The sequence below is a fragment of the Musa acuminata genome, chromosome BXJ2-4, assembly GCF_036884655.1.
Source record: "Musa acuminata AAA Group cultivar baxijiao chromosome BXJ2-4, Cavendish_Baxijiao_AAA, whole genome shotgun sequence".
NCBI lineage: Eukaryota > Viridiplantae > Streptophyta > Magnoliopsida > Zingiberales > Musaceae > Musa > Musa acuminata.
Genome location: NC_088341.1, coordinates 43,210,256 through 43,225,411, shown reverse-complemented (window position 1 = coordinate 43,225,411; position 15,156 = coordinate 43,210,256). Strand labels below are relative to the sequence as shown.

Here is a 15,156-nt window from a genome sequence, read left to right as displayed (position 1 = left end):
TGCAACTGAACAAGAGGAAGGAAGACCTTAAATCCCAGCTAACAGAGCCAAGTTGTTTCCTTGTACTTTTCAATAGAAAGACCAAGGAAGACTGACGATTGCGAACAAAAGCAAGTGTCTCATCTACTATTGCAACAGCAAGGTTGCATCATCTTTGAATCTTAGGTTGTGATCAGAATCTGTTGCTACTGTTCCTCTCGTCAATTTTTTTTTTCTTTATCTTCGAGAACTTGCTAACTTTACTCATGAAAAACAAAGAAAACAATGATCATCTCATGTTAAAAAAGTAAATCTTGCATAAAGGGATTAACTATGCATCACTCTATCATTGTGTGAGACTAGATTAATCATGTATCTCCGTGTCGATACTCTTAACAAACTAATAAGCTATTAAAACTCAAACCATTGATTAAAGTGTTTAAGTTCGAATTAATAATAGCAAGTCAATCATATCTTTATAAGTCAATCTTACTCATATCCGTAAGATAAATCAGGATATTACCGACTCTTTCACTTAATATCTTCGTCAAAATCCAGTATAACTCAGAAACATCTAATAAAATTAGAACGATACAGAAAAAATTAATATGAGCCGTTGACATGTATAAATAAGAAATAGTATTAGATACGACCTAGTATTTATGAATTATTAACAATTAAACCATATTTATAGTCTTCTTATATCATACCTTCTCATCTATAACAATAATAATAACAAATCATAGAACAACACACGGAAAGAAAATTATGAAACTAATTAGTTGACCACTTATGTTTTTTAGTTTTTTTAAAAAAATCTTTTGATTCTCTATAAGGCCAATGAGTATATTTCCTATCGATTTCACCAATAAGTTCTATTTCCATAAATAATAAATCTATACCTTCTACTCAAATCCACAAAGGCTACTCAAATCTTGCTCCTTGAAATTATTTTTAAATTTATTGTGTACAAGACTTTCTAATTTATACAAATTTTGTTGATAATACCAACTCTATGGTCAAAATAATTAGTTTTCAATATATTTAAAAAAAGATAAATAATAATATTCATTCTCTTATCTTTAAACGTCTCCTTTTGGCACTTAAAATTTATTACGATCAGATTTCTAGTTGTAGAATTCAAGAACAAACATGAGAGTAATTGATGTTTCGAAGCTTGTGAATGTCTTTTGTTACGTGCTCCTCGAATCATGACCCAAAATAAAATGTTAATCGGAGCTAGGTCGTAAGGAATAGATAGATCTAATTACAATTACAATTATAATTGAAGGGCATCGATCCTGATCTAAATATGAATGGTCCTTTGATAAATTGGGAATAACATATATGTGAAATATAACAATACGGATTGTAATTCTAAAGTTTAAATTTCCAGTTTTGATTGTGTATTGGACTCTCTAATTTATACAAATCTTGCTGATGATACCAACTTGATGTCTTAGTACCTAAGTTTTCCTTTTACCAACATTTTTTTGTTTAGCCAAGATGATCGAAATAATTAATTTTTAATATATTTCAAGAAATCTCTCGTGGTGGGATTTCTAGTCAAACTAACCTTTCTATAAATAACACATTATCTTTTGAGCAATATATATTTTTATTTATAAAAATAATAACAATTATTTAAAATCAATTCTCGAGTTTTGTACAAGATAATGTCTATAATTAAATAAAAATACATAATTTTGTATTTATTGGATACTAGAAAAATTATTAATCTCGATTCACTCCTGATCTTAATCACTCTTATTTATGGAGGGTGATAATTAGATCCATAAGAAAATGTTGATGTAACACCTCTTCTTTGTTTTGCGTCTACAAAACAGTTTGAACCAAGAATTACATTCCTATGAACTTTGCTTACGTTTGAGTGCTAATGGCAACAGGTAATCGAATGAAGCTCGTCTACATCCCGAGTCATGACACAGAATCCATGGCAAACTTCATTGTGAGCGGCTCGGAGAGGGGCCACACTCTGTTGATCATAAATGGATTATTCCTGCATGCACAGATCATCCTTGTCACATTGACGTGGATGTGAAAGCCTCTTCGGCCCAATTCCATCACCTGCAGCATGTCCCCCATCAATGGGAGACTCATCAACTGAAAAGATCTGAGCTTGAGATCCAAGAAGATCATGCAGCTGCACATTTGGTGGACTTGAGCTTATGATGCAACCAATATGTATTCGATTGATAAAGACAAGCATCTCAAACAAGAGGATCATTACATGAGTAGATCATATTAAACAGCCCCATCTGTTGCAACTGCAGATGCATCCATAGCTTCTTCAGTCGGATAGTTGTAGCAATGTACAGTTTGGAGGACACAAACTTACAGTAAGACTAAACATGCAACAAGAGATCCCCTTAAAGTTCTACATGGGCGCAAGAAGCATGAAGCACAAGTAACATCTCAAATACAACATGTCTCTTGTGTCTGAACCTTATTTGCTCTTAGAGAGCACCACAACTTTGAAAGATACAAAGCACATACGAAACCATCACAAGCTATTCCAGTGTACATGCAATTCAGATCCAAGCTACTCCTGCTCTAACTCAGGCTGTCCTATTTTGGGCAGAATTCGAGTATCTTGACCGTGATGACAAGTTATTCTATATCAAAATTCAGACTGCACTAATATATGGAAGCTCTTTGATGTGAAATAAATTTAATCTTCGAAGAGATTTAGAAGAAGACGTACCTTTGCTTGAGAGGGTCTCACCAATGTGGCCTGTAGGGAGGGTTAATGATCATTTAAACCTTGATCTCTAGAAAAATTTAGTAATGTAAAATGAAATCTGATTTTAGATATACTGACACTGGATTTACATAAACAAGAGTAGCGTATGGTAGAAACACCTGTGAATAAGTTCAATAAGAGTTAAATTAATCGAATAAGGTGGTCAAATCTTTTGCAGCCGAACTTGTGATCGCAATTGTGTCAGTTTTGACGTGTAATGCTTGGGTAGAACAAGACATGCAAATGCATTTGATGAAAGTAGATACTATGAACTTGGGAAAATAGAGGATGAAAAAGAAAGAAAGAAAATAAAACCATAAATTCTATGTATATCTTCGTAAAAGTTTTAACCTCCTTTCATTTCTGCCAAACTGAACAACTAAAAAAGGGGTGTCTATTTTGGAAAAACTAATTAAAAGGTGCAAGCTTTCTGGCAATCCCCAGAATTAGAACACTTCGTATGGTACTGAGATCTTGACAGAAATGATCAAAATTGCGAGTGCATGACTTACTTGTATACAAGTCCAGAAGTATTCAGAAGTATTAAATTTTATTCAAGCTGATGATATGATATTAACGAGATAGAACTCTCATACAGCAGATATTGATGTTCAAATTTATCATCCTTGTTGGAAATAACAACATTTTCTGATCCTAGAAACTTTCAGTACGGTAAACACATATACTTTGTCAAGCATGTTGTCTATAAATCGGAAGTAGTAAAGGTTCCAATTCTTGTTAAGTATTAAGGTACCCCAGACTGCCCAGAAACCAACAACAAATCCTGGTGCCATGCTCGTGTAGAACCATATCATCTCATTCTCATCTCTATCATCTGGATTACTTTGACCATGTGCTGTTTCATTGTCTTTGCAACTTTGATTCAGAGGAAGCCCACAAAGACCAGGATTGCCAATATAAATAGATGGATCATCGAAGGTCAGAAGTTGATTACCAAGTGGAATTTCCCCTGACAAGTTGTTGTATGAGAGGTTCAAGTGAGCTAAATAAGTCAGGGAAGCGAGGCTTGAAGGAATTGTGCCAGAAAAGTTATTCCTTGATAAGTCAAGAGACTCCAACTGTTGTAATTTATTGATATTTTCAGTGATTTCTCCTGTGAAATGGTTTCCAGATAAATTTAAGCTGATTAAGCCGGAAAGACTTGTGAGTTCTTCGGGTACTCCTCCAAATAAGTTATTATCCGAGAGGTCCAAGATATTTATAAGCGAAAGCGACTTGTCATAGTCTAGAGTGTTTCCTTTAATTGTTATAAACATATGCTCCGTATACCTAATTTCATCAATCTTCCAACTCGAAAGCTTTCCTAAAACTTTCATGGCAGTAAAATTTCCAAAGCTCATTGGAATAGTTCCCGACAGCTCATTATCTGCAAGGTCCAGCATTTGAAGAGCACTTAATCTTGAAAGATTTTGAGGAATATCTCCATCCAGCATATTTGATCGCAGTTTGAGGAACTTCAGACGAGTTAAACTTTCACCTATCCAGTTTGGAATTTCACCTTTCAAATCATTATGACCGACATCAAGAAGAAATAATTCTTTACAATCTTTCATGGACAAAGGCAACCCTCCAGATAGTTTGTTATTGCTCAAGTGTAACGACTTAAGCGATGCTATGGAACATATTGACTCAGGAATAACTCCAGAAATGTTGTTGCTTGAAAAATCCATAACTGCAATACTAGAAGAATTATTCCAGCAATTGGGGAGCTCTCCTGAAAACATATTTTTCGAAAGATCAAGAACCCACAAGACCTGCAGTTGGCATATAGAGAAGGGAATTTGGCCACTTAAATTATTTTCCGAAAGCGATAAATATATGAGGTTAGGCATATTCATGATGATGCCACGTGAAATTGTTCCAGAGAATGAATTGTTTGACAAATCTAAAAATATCATTCCAGGAGGAAAATACGGAAGAGGACCATCGAAGTAGTTTGAACTTAAATCCAAATCGACGAAGTTGTTTAAATGCAATAAATTGGGTACGTGGCCGCTGATCTGATTGCCGGAGATTTTCACGTACTCTGCTGTGGAAATTAAGCTCCAAAACCAGCTTGGCATAGCATCAATAATACTAGCATTAGACATAGCAATTTCTGAAATATTTCTTTGCGACTGAAGCCATGCAGGGAACTCAGGACCCAGTCTGCAAGAGCCCATCCAAAGGGATTCAAGCCGGAAGGGAGGAATCCAATTGCTCTTGACCTTCAGAGCCAAGGAGTTGGACGATAAAGTTAAGTATTTTAATTTTGTAAGGTTTCCAAAATGAGCCTCAGACATTACACCCTCCAAATAGTTGTGCTCAAGGTCCAAAACGACTAGTTGAGATAGCCACCCCACACTTTCTGGTATTGTTTCATTCAACTGATTTTGAGCAAGATAGAGCTCTTGAAGTGATGCTAGTTGTCCAATTAATACAGGAATAGGACCAGAAATCAGATTTCGCACCAACTGGAGTGATTTAAGCTTCTTGAGTTGAAATAACCATTCAGGTAGCTGCCCACTAATATTCGTACTCGATAGTTCCAGAATCTCTAAGCTCATCTTGATGCAACCAGAAAAAATTTCATCGAGTCCTAATAAATCTTTATTGATATTAATGCCTGACAATATTAAATTCTGTAACTTGCACAGATTTTTAAAGGAAGTGGGTATTCCTCCTTGAAGACGGAAATTGTAAGCTAAATTAAGGCCCTTGAGGGAAGCCAAGTTACCAAAGGATGGTGGAATATTACCCTGAAGGATGTTCGCACTGAGATCAAGGTGCTCGAGGCCACTTATGTTGAATAACCAAAGGGGTAATGTAGAGTTAATGAAATTCTCAGATAAATCAAGAACAGACAGTGATGTAAAATTTACTTGTGGAAGAGAGCGAGGAACACTTTGAATTTTACAGAGAGATAAGTATATCTCGACAATAGAAGGAAGCATGTTCAGAGCTTCCAGCCAGTGAGCACCATTTTGAAAGTTAACGTTATTCAGGTTGAGATACGTTAGAGAAGAAAGGTGAGAAATCCACAGTGCATCACCAATGCTAAATTCATTGACCGGAACCACAAAACTGTGATCCAAGTCATTGGACAAGTCTAGATACTGCAGATTGGAGAGATTACCCAACTGGTGAGGCAGGACTCCACCCAATCCAGCACTGGAGAGGTTAAGATATCGGAGTCGATGTAATGACCCCACGAATTCTGGAATATTAATGCCTCCAAAATTGTTGGTGCTTAGGTCCAGGTACTTTAGGTGCTTCAGACCAAGTAAAGAAGGCCTCAACTCACCTCCTAAGGTCCAGTTGTTGTATGGCTCGTCACCAAAATCGGACAAAGGATGCGGATTCTGGAGGTCCAGCTTGACGACATGCCCAGTATGATTGCTGCAAGTCACACCCTCCCATTTGCAGCAGTCTTCACCCACCCAAGAGGACAGCCTGTTGGTAGGATCTTTCAGGCCTTGTTGGAACTCAAGTAGAGCACTTCTTTCTGCAGGGATGCAGCCTGAGGTTAGAGCTCCGTCGCAGACGTTGGGTTTTATCAGTTGAATGCATAGGAAGGCCAATAAGAAGAAGAGAACGTAGACATTGTCTGTAGTCATGGATTTGGGTTATGGTTGCTGGTGCATCACAATGCAGGTATCTACTTGTATATAATATGGAGTGACAAGATCTCTATCCTCCATTCATCTGTTAGTCCATTCTTCTGTGTGGATGAGCACTAATTCAAGGTCAAGCCAGTAAGTCAACAATCCATTTTCTAGGTTGACAATGATAGAAGGTGTCCATGATGTTCTGCTGAGCAAATCCATTGTCATATACTTGTAATGACTAAAATGAGTCCTAGAAACTAGAAAAACAACAATACTGGCAGCTAAATTCGTTAAGGTATTTAATTAGATTTTCATATTTCTGGCACCGGTAGTGCATAGAAACTGGCAAGAAATTTCACAGAACAGATCGATGTCTTTTTTCATACACCTGAAAACAATTATTACCACAACCATGATTCCATCAATTGGGAGGAAAATTGTACACATGATCACAGTGGATCATCTCACACCAACACAATTATCTTAGATTACATATAATAAAAATACGCAGCTTATCTTAAGATTAATCATGAGAAATCTGCGGTCCACAGCTTGCAATACACAAAATCTTATCATGCCCTGTTTGGATCATCCTCCATTAGTCTGAAACTATTCAACTGACACATTCAAATACACAAAACCTCCCTCACCATATAAAGATTCCAAATACCAATTGTATCAGTACATACACCTTATAAGAAAACCAACTACCACAATCTTGTGGGTTGTGAGAAGAGTGCATAGAGAGCTATCAAAGACATGTTTCAATCCATCAGTTGGATCTCTACTTCCAATAAACATTAAATGGGATAAGAGCGTAGACCAAGAAACCTTCAACTATTAGGTTATCTGTCAATATCATGTATTTGCTCCTCATTTCATATTGTTGTCTATCCTCAAGTCAGTCAACCATGATGCCTGATCTTGATGGTCCCAAAGTTGGAATAGCTTTCATCTAAAGAAAACTCTTCAAGAACCCTAACAAGAGTTTTAAATGACTGGAGCATCTTCTTGAATGTGAAGGTTCTGAGAATTTCCTGGGAACTGCTAAATAGGAGAAATTAGTAGCTGTCAGACAACCATAATTAATACGAATAAGAGAAAGACGAGATTTGTGGCCACCAAAAAGACAGCTGTCAGTAGTTGCTGGGAAACTCTCCTGGAAATTGACATGATAATGCAACTAAGCAGAACAAGAAGAAGGGACACTTTAACAGAGCCAAGTTGCTTCCTAATACTTTTCAATTGAAAGATCAAGGAAGACTGACGATTGCAAACAAAAGCAAGTTGCTCATCTACTAATGCGACGGCAAGGTTGCATCATCTCTGAATCGTAGGTTGTGATCAGAATCTGTTGCCACCATTCCTCTTTTCTCATGTCCATACACTCTAGAACTCTGTTAAACTCAATTTTCTGTTTTTTTTAATCATGAAGAACTTACTAACTTAACTCATGAAATGTAAAAAAACATGATAATCTCATGTTGATAAGTCAGATCATGCATATAGAGAAATTCAAACGAATGGTTAAAGTGTTTAAAGTAAAGTTAATAATAATATGTTCATTAAACTCCTATAAATTTATCTTAGTTTTATTTACTTATGATATGAGACTAATGGGATATTAAGAACTCTTGATTGTTTGACATTTTTGTTAAGATTCAACATATCTTAGAAATATTCGATAAAATTAAAATGATATAAAGAAAATATGACTCCTATGAAAGGATGATATGCATAAATCGATAAATGATATCAAAACCAACCTAAAATTGTGGCATAATAAAAGGGCTCGAGTAGGAAATAATTATAGGTAGATGGATTCAGAGGATTCATCGTGGTACAAAGCTACCATTGAGCAATGTTTCACATGCATCATATTAGAATTAGATATGGGCTACGTTAGACCTTGATACGGAAAGTTAAGTTATAAGTGAGGAACTTATAATATCCTGATTAATTTCATGCCGAAAGTTGACAAGACAAAGAAAGACTTGTAAGGGTTTTATAGATGTACCATTATAATTTTAATTTAAATATTTTGATAATAATTTAGAATTTTAGCTTTCAAAATTCCGGCACTTTACATATACACTAGCACTTTACAAAATGATAGCTTACAAAATTAATATACCTGATTCCAGATATACTAACACTGGATTTACATAAATATAAATAAGAGTGATGTATGACAAAAACACCTGTGCATAAGTTCAATAAGAGTCAAATTAATCGAATAAGGGTGGCCAAATCTTTTGCAGTAGAACTTGTGATATCAATTGTATCAGTCTTGACGTGTAATGGTTGGGAAGAACAAGACAAGCAAATGCATTTGATAAAAGTAGGTACTATAAACTTGGGAAAATAGAGGATGAATGCCGAGAAAAAAAGGGGAATCTTTTGAACTTCTGTTTTCAACCCCAAATGAGAAGGAAAGAAAAAGAAAACCATAAATGCCATCCATATCTTCGTGTAAGTTTTAGCCTCCTTTCATTTCTGCCAAACTGAACAACTTAAAAAAAGATAACTATTTTGGAAAAACTAATTAAAAGTTGGAAGCTTTCTGGCAATGCCCAAAATTAAATCACTTCACATGATACTGAGATCTTGATAGAAATGGTTGAAATTGAGATTGCATGACTTACTTGTGTACAAGTATTCAGAAGAAGAAATTTTATTCAAGATAATGATATTATGTTCATGAGACGAACTCTCGTATTAATGCTCAAATTTATTATTTTTGCTAGGAACAACAATGTCTTTTGATCCTAGATAGGTTTAGTATGGTGAACACATAAACTTTGTCAAGTTGTCTATAAATCTAAAATAGTAAATATTCCAATTCTTGTTAAATAGCAATGCACCCCAAATTGCCCAAAAACCAACAACAAATCCTGGTGCCATGCTCGTGTAGAACCATATCATCTCATTCTCATCTCTATCATCTGGATTACTTTGATCTCATGCTGTCTCACTGACATTGCAACTTTGATTCAGAGGAAGCCCACAAAGACCAGGATTGCCAATATAGATAGATGGATCATTGAAGGTTAAAAGTTGATTACCACATGGAATTTCCCCTGACAAGTTGTTGTATGAGAGGTTCAAGAAAGCCAAAGAAGTCAGGGCAACGAGGTTAGAAGGAATTGTACCAGAAAAGTTGTTCCTCGACAAGTCAAGAGACTCCAACTGTTGTAATTTACTGATATTTTCAGTGATTTCTCCTGTGAAATGGTTTCCAGATAAATTTAAGCTAAACAAGCCAGAAAGATTTGTTAGTTCTTCAGGTACTCCTCCAGATAGGTTATTATCTGATAGGTCAAAGATATTCATAAGCGAAAGTAACTTATCATAGTATAGAGTGTTTCCTTTAGTTGTTACTAGCATCTGTTCCTTATAACTACCGTCAATTGAATATGCGATCAAACTTGGAAACCTTCCAATAACTTTCATGGCAGTAAAATTTCCAAAGCTCCTTGGAATATTTCCTGACAGCTCATTATTGGCTAGGTCGAGCATTTGAAGAGCACTTAATCGTGAAAGATTTGGAGGAATATCTCCGGCCAACATATTTGATCGCAGTTTGAGGAACTCTAGATGAGTTAAACTTTCACCTATCCAGGTTGGAATTTCACCTTTCAAACCATTGTGTCCGGCATCAAGAAGGAGTAATTCCTTGCAATCTTTCAAGGACAAAGGCAACTCTCCAGATAGACTATTATTGCTCAAATGCAACGATCGAAGTGTTGATACGGAACATATTGACTCAGGAATAACTCCAGATATATTGTTGCTTGAAAAATCCATAACGTCAATTCTAGAAGAATTATTCCAGCAATTGAGGAGCTCTCCTGACAACATATTTTTTGAAAGATCAAGAGCCTCCAAGGCTCTTAATTGGCATACAGAGAAGGGAATTTCACCGCTTAAATTGTTTTCGGAAAGCGATAAATATAGGAGGTTAGGCATATTCATGATGATGGCAAGTGAAATTGTTCCTGAAAATGAATTGTTTGACAGATCTAATAATTCCAATCTAGGAGGAAAATATGGAAGGGGACCCTCGAAGTAGTTTGAACTTAAATCCAACCAGCTGAGGTTGTTTAAATGCAATATATTGGGTACGTGGCCACTGATCTGATTGCCTGAGATAATCACATACTCTGCTGTGGAAATTAAGCCCCAAAACCAATTTGGCATAGCATCAATAATACCAGCATTAGGCATATCAATTTCTGAAATATTTATTTGCGATTGGAGCCATGTAGGGAACTCAGGACCCAGTTTGCAAGAGCCTATCCGAAGGGATTCAAGCTGGAAAGGAGGAAGCCAATCAGTCTTGACCTTCAGAGTCAAGGAGTTGGACCACAAATATAAGTGTTTCAATTTTGTGAGGTTTGCAAAATGTGCCTCAGACATGACACCCTCCAAAAAGTTAAGCTCAAGTTCCAACGAAACTAGCTGAGATAGCCACCCCATACTTTCTGGTATAGTTTCATTCAACTGATTTTGTTCAAGAGAGAGCTCCTGGAGTGATGATGCTAGTTGTCCAAGTGATACAGGAATGGGACCAGAAATCAGATTCTGCGATAACTGGAGCGATTTAAGCTTCCTGAGTTGGAATAACCATTCAGGCAGCTGCCCACTAATATTCGTGTAGGATAAGTCCAGAATCTCTAGGCTCATCTTGATGCAACCAGAAAAAATTTCATCAAGTTCTAACAAATCTTGGTTGATATTGATGCCTGGCAGTATTAAATTTTGTAGCTTGCACAAATTTTTGAAGGAAGTTGGTATTCCTCCTTGAAGAGAATTGTAAGCTAAATTAAGTTCCTTGAGGGAAGCCAAGTTACCAAAGGTCGGTGGAATATTACCCTGAAGGAAATTCCCATTGAGATCAAGGTGCTCAAGGCCACTTATGTTGGATAACCAAGAGGGCATCGTAGAGTTAATGAAATTTTCTGACAAATCAAGAACAGACAGTGATGTAAAGTTCACATGTGGAAGAGAGAGGGGAACACGTCCAATTGCACATTCAGATAAGTATATCTCCACGATAGAAGGAAGCATGTTCAGAGCTTCCATCCAGTGAGTACCATTTTGAAAGTTAACACTGTTCAGGTTGAGATGCTTTAGAGAAGAAAGGTGAGAAATCCAGAGTGCATCACCGATGCTAAATTCATTGAACTTAACCACAGAAAAAGAATTGGGAACCAAATCATTGGACAAGTCTAGATACTGCAGATTGGAGAGATTTCCCAGCTGGTGAGGCAGGAGTCCACCCAATCCAGCTCTGGAGAGGTTGAGATATTGGAGTTGATGGAATGACCCCATGAATTCTGGAATATTAATGCCTCCAAAATCGTTGGTGCTTAGGTCCAGGTACTTTAGGTGCTTCAGACCAAGTAAAGAAGGCCTCAACTCACCTCCTAAGATCCAGTTGTTGTGTGGCTCGTCACCAAAATCAGAGAAAGGATGCGGATTGTGGAGATCCAGCTTGACGACATGCCCAGTATGATTGCTGCAAGTCACACCCTTCCATTTGCAGCAGTCTTCACCCACCCAAGAGGACAGCCTGTTGGTAGGATCTTTCAGGCCTCGTTTGAACTCAAGTAGAGCACTTCTTTCGGCAGGGATGCAGCCTGAGGTTAGAGCTCCGTCGCAGATGTTGGGTTCTATCAGTTGAATGCATATGAAGGCCGATAAGAAGAAGGGAATATAGACATTGTCTGTGGCCATGGACTAGGGTTGTGGTTGCTGGTGCATCATAACGCAGGTATCTACTTGTATACAATATGTTGTGAGAAGACGTCTCTCCACAATTCATCTGTCAGTCCATTCTTCTGTGTGGATGAGAAATAAGTCAAGGTCAAGCCTGTAAGTCAACAATCCATTTTCTAGGTCGACAATGATAGAAGGTGTCCAAGATGTTCTACTGAGCAAATCCATTCTCATATACTTGTAATGTCTAAAATGAGTCCTAGAAACAAGAAAAACAACCATAATGGCAGCTTAATTCATTAAGCTATTTAATTAGATTTTCATATTTCTAGCACCGGTAGTGCATAGAAACTGGCAAGAAATTTCACAGAACAGGTCGATTTATCTTTTTTCATACACCTGAAAACAATTATTACCACAACCACGATTCCATCAATTGGGAGGAAAATTGTATACATGATCACGGTGGATCATCTCGCACCAACACAATTATCTTATATTACACATAATAAAAATACGCAGCTTATCTTAAGATTAATCATGAGAAATCTGCGGTCGACAGCTTGCAATACACAAAATCTTATCATGGCCTGTTTGGATCATCCTCCATTAGTCTGAAACTATCCAACTGACGGATTCAAAGAGTAGACCAAGAAACCTTCAACTATTAGGCTATCTGTCAATATCATGCACTTGTTCTTCATTTCATATTGTTGTCTATCCTCAAGTCAGTCAACTATGACGGCTGATTTTGACGAGTCCCAAAGTTGGAATAGCTTTCATCTGAAGACTCCAGCGTCTTCTTGAATGTGAAGGTTCTGAGAATTTCCTGAGAACTGCTAAATAGGAGAAATTTGTAGCTATTAGACAACCATTATTAATATGAATAAGAGAAAGACAAGATTTGTGGGCACCAAAAAGACAGCGATCAGCAGTCGCTGGGAAACTCTCGTGGAAATTGACATGATAATGCAACTGAGCAGAACAATAGGAAGGAAGACTTTAAATTCCAGCCAACAGAGCCAAGTTGCTTCCTTATACTTTTCAATAGAAAGACCAAGGAAGACTGACGATTGCAAACAAAAGCTAGTTGCTCATCTACTATGGCAACAGCAAGGTTGCATCATCTCTGAATCTTAGGTTGTGATCAGAATCTGTTGCCACCATTCCTCTTTTCTCGAGTCCCTGCATTCTAAAACGCTATCAAACTCAATTTTCTGTTTCCTTTTATCTTCAAAGAACTTGCTAACTAAAACGAAGAAAAACATGATCATCTAAGACTTAAGCGCGGGAGCTTATAATATCCCTATTAATCTCACATCGGAATTAGACAAGACTAAGATAGACTTACAGAAGTTAATGGATGTACTAATATAATTTTTATTTAAATATTTTGATCAATAATTTAAATTTAATAAAGTTGATAGACCAGTTAACCCTTCGTACCAACATCGTGAAACTCTAAACACTCCCTTGTATGATAAAGATTCAAGGAGAGGCACCATGTTAGGTTCCAAAACTCCATCTTAATGGCAAAGCAGTTCTAACCACACCTTCACAGTGTGTGATTGCTCAGCTACCATCAAGTCCAGAATTCTGTCGGCTGTCATACAACAGTTCTAACAAAAACCCCTAAATCTTTCTTCTCAGTTATCTTGTATCTTTTCCTTTTTCAGAAGCTTCTCACAAACGTTCCTCAATGGAGCTTCACTCGGGTGTCATACCACTATTGGCTTCCAATTTGGTTCAACTGTGGCAGGAACTGCAAACAGTCTACGGCCTTGATGCTGAGCTAAAAAAGCTGCAGAGCTCCGTCGCCATGATTCAAGCTGTACTGAATGATGCACAGGAGAGGCAACAGATTAGGAACGTGGTGAAGCATTTGCTGAATGAGTTCAGCCAGGCTGCATATGATGCAAATGATATCTTGGACGAGGTGGCAACCGAACGCCAAGGCTGTCAGCTGATCAAATATGCATCCGTGCGCAATTTCTTGGCCCCCATAAACCCTAAGCGCGAACTGTTCAATCGAGAAATATGCATCAGGGTAAAGGACAGAGAACACAGACTAGATTCCATAGCAAGGAGATGCCCCTTATCTGAATTGACTCAGCGCAGTGCACCCCTGAGGCAGCAGAGTTATCAGACCACCTCGCTAACTCCTTCCCTGGTTCTCGGTCGTGAGAGTGATATGCGAAAGATAAAAAATATGTTGCTGCCATTGGCTGAGGTGACTGACCGTAGCATCACAGTGATTCCTTTCTTCGGGATGCCTGGTATCGGGAAGACGACTCTCCCTTTCTCAACTAGTCTGCAATGATGAGTCTGTGAAGAACCATTTTTAGCTTAGACTATGGGCTTATGTGTCTCAGGATTTTGATACAACGAGCATTACGAAGACCATCATTGAATCCATCGATGGTTTTCGGTGTGACTTTGTCAGCCTTGACAATCTTCAGAAAGAACTTGGAAAGAAGCTGAGTGGGAGGAGATACCTGCTTGTTCTGGATGATGTTTGGCATGTGAGCCCACAGGACTGGGAGAGGATAAAAAACTTCTTGTACTCCGGTGCTCAAGGAAGTAAAATAATAGTGACCACCAGAATCGAAGAAGATGCTAACTTCATGGCAACCTCACCCCCTTACCGTTTGGAGGGACTATCGAATGATGAATGCTGGTGTTTGGTTTGTCAATATGCATTGGCCCGAGATCGGAATGCAATGGTTGATGTTGATCCCTACAAGATGTATGTCGTCAACAAATGCAGAGGCTTGCCCTTGGCGGCTATAGCTTTGGGGTATAGACTGTCCAGAGAAACTGACAGAAGCAAATGGAGTGCTATTTTACAGAGTGCGGCATGGGAATTCACCGGTGTGGATGGATACATTTCGGATGCTGTCAGCTTAAGCTACCAAATACTTGTCACAATATCTTAAGCCATGCTATAAAATATATATATATATATATATATATATATATATATATATATATATATATATATCGTAGCATTGTTAATATTCCTGTAAATTTGATTTCTTTTTCATATATCTTTTTACATATAAAGTTTTAATTTGAAAAAGAGTT

General features: G+C 37.4%; 3 protein-coding genes across 3 annotated transcripts; 1 reads left to right on the top strand and 2 right to left on the bottom strand.

The window, feature by feature from the left end:
- Positions 1 to 3,291: 3,291 nt before the first annotated feature.
- Positions 3,292 to 6,399, bottom strand: LOC135611058 (receptor-like protein EIX2). The gene has a single exon (XM_065106318.1). The coding sequence runs from the start codon at positions 6,358 to 6,360 to the stop codon at positions 3,364 to 3,366; it is 2,997 nt and encodes a 998-aa protein (XP_064962390.1). The 5' UTR covers positions 6,361 to 6,399; the 3' UTR covers positions 3,292 to 3,363.
- A 2,608-nt stretch (positions 6,400 to 9,007) lies between these two features.
- On the bottom strand, positions 9,008 to 12,134 carry LOC135611057 (receptor-like protein EIX2). Its single transcript, XM_065106317.1, has one exon. The coding sequence runs from the start codon at positions 12,088 to 12,090 to the stop codon at positions 9,313 to 9,315; it is 2,778 nt and encodes a 925-aa protein (XP_064962389.1). The 5' UTR covers positions 12,091 to 12,134; the 3' UTR covers positions 9,008 to 9,312.
- Positions 12,135 to 13,771: 1,637 nt separating this feature from the next.
- LOC108952569 (putative disease resistance protein RGA3) lies at positions 13,772 to 15,008 on the top strand. Its single transcript, XM_065101859.1, has 2 exons — positions 13,772 to 14,302; positions 14,445 to 15,008. The coding sequence occupies exons 1-2, from the start codon at positions 13,772 to 13,774 to the stop codon at positions 15,006 to 15,008; spliced, it is 1,095 nt and encodes a 364-aa protein (XP_064957931.1).
- Positions 15,009 to 15,156: the final 148 nt, after the last annotated feature.

Coding starts and splice junctions, on each gene's coding strand:
- LOC135611058 (XM_065106318.1), bottom strand. CDS start 6,360: ATGACTACAGACAATGTCTACGTTCTCTTCTTCTTATTGGCCTTCCTA.
- LOC135611057 (XM_065106317.1), bottom strand. CDS start 12,090: ATGGCCACAGACAATGTCTATATTCCCTTCTTCTTATCGGCCTTCATA.
- LOC108952569 (XM_065101859.1), top strand. CDS start 13,772: ATGGAGCTTCACTCGGGTGTCATACCACTATTGGCTTCCAATTTGGTT. Junction 14,303..14,444: donor TGTTGCTGCCATTGGCTGAG/GTGACTGACCGT, acceptor TATGTGTCTCAG/GATTTTGATACAACGAGCAT.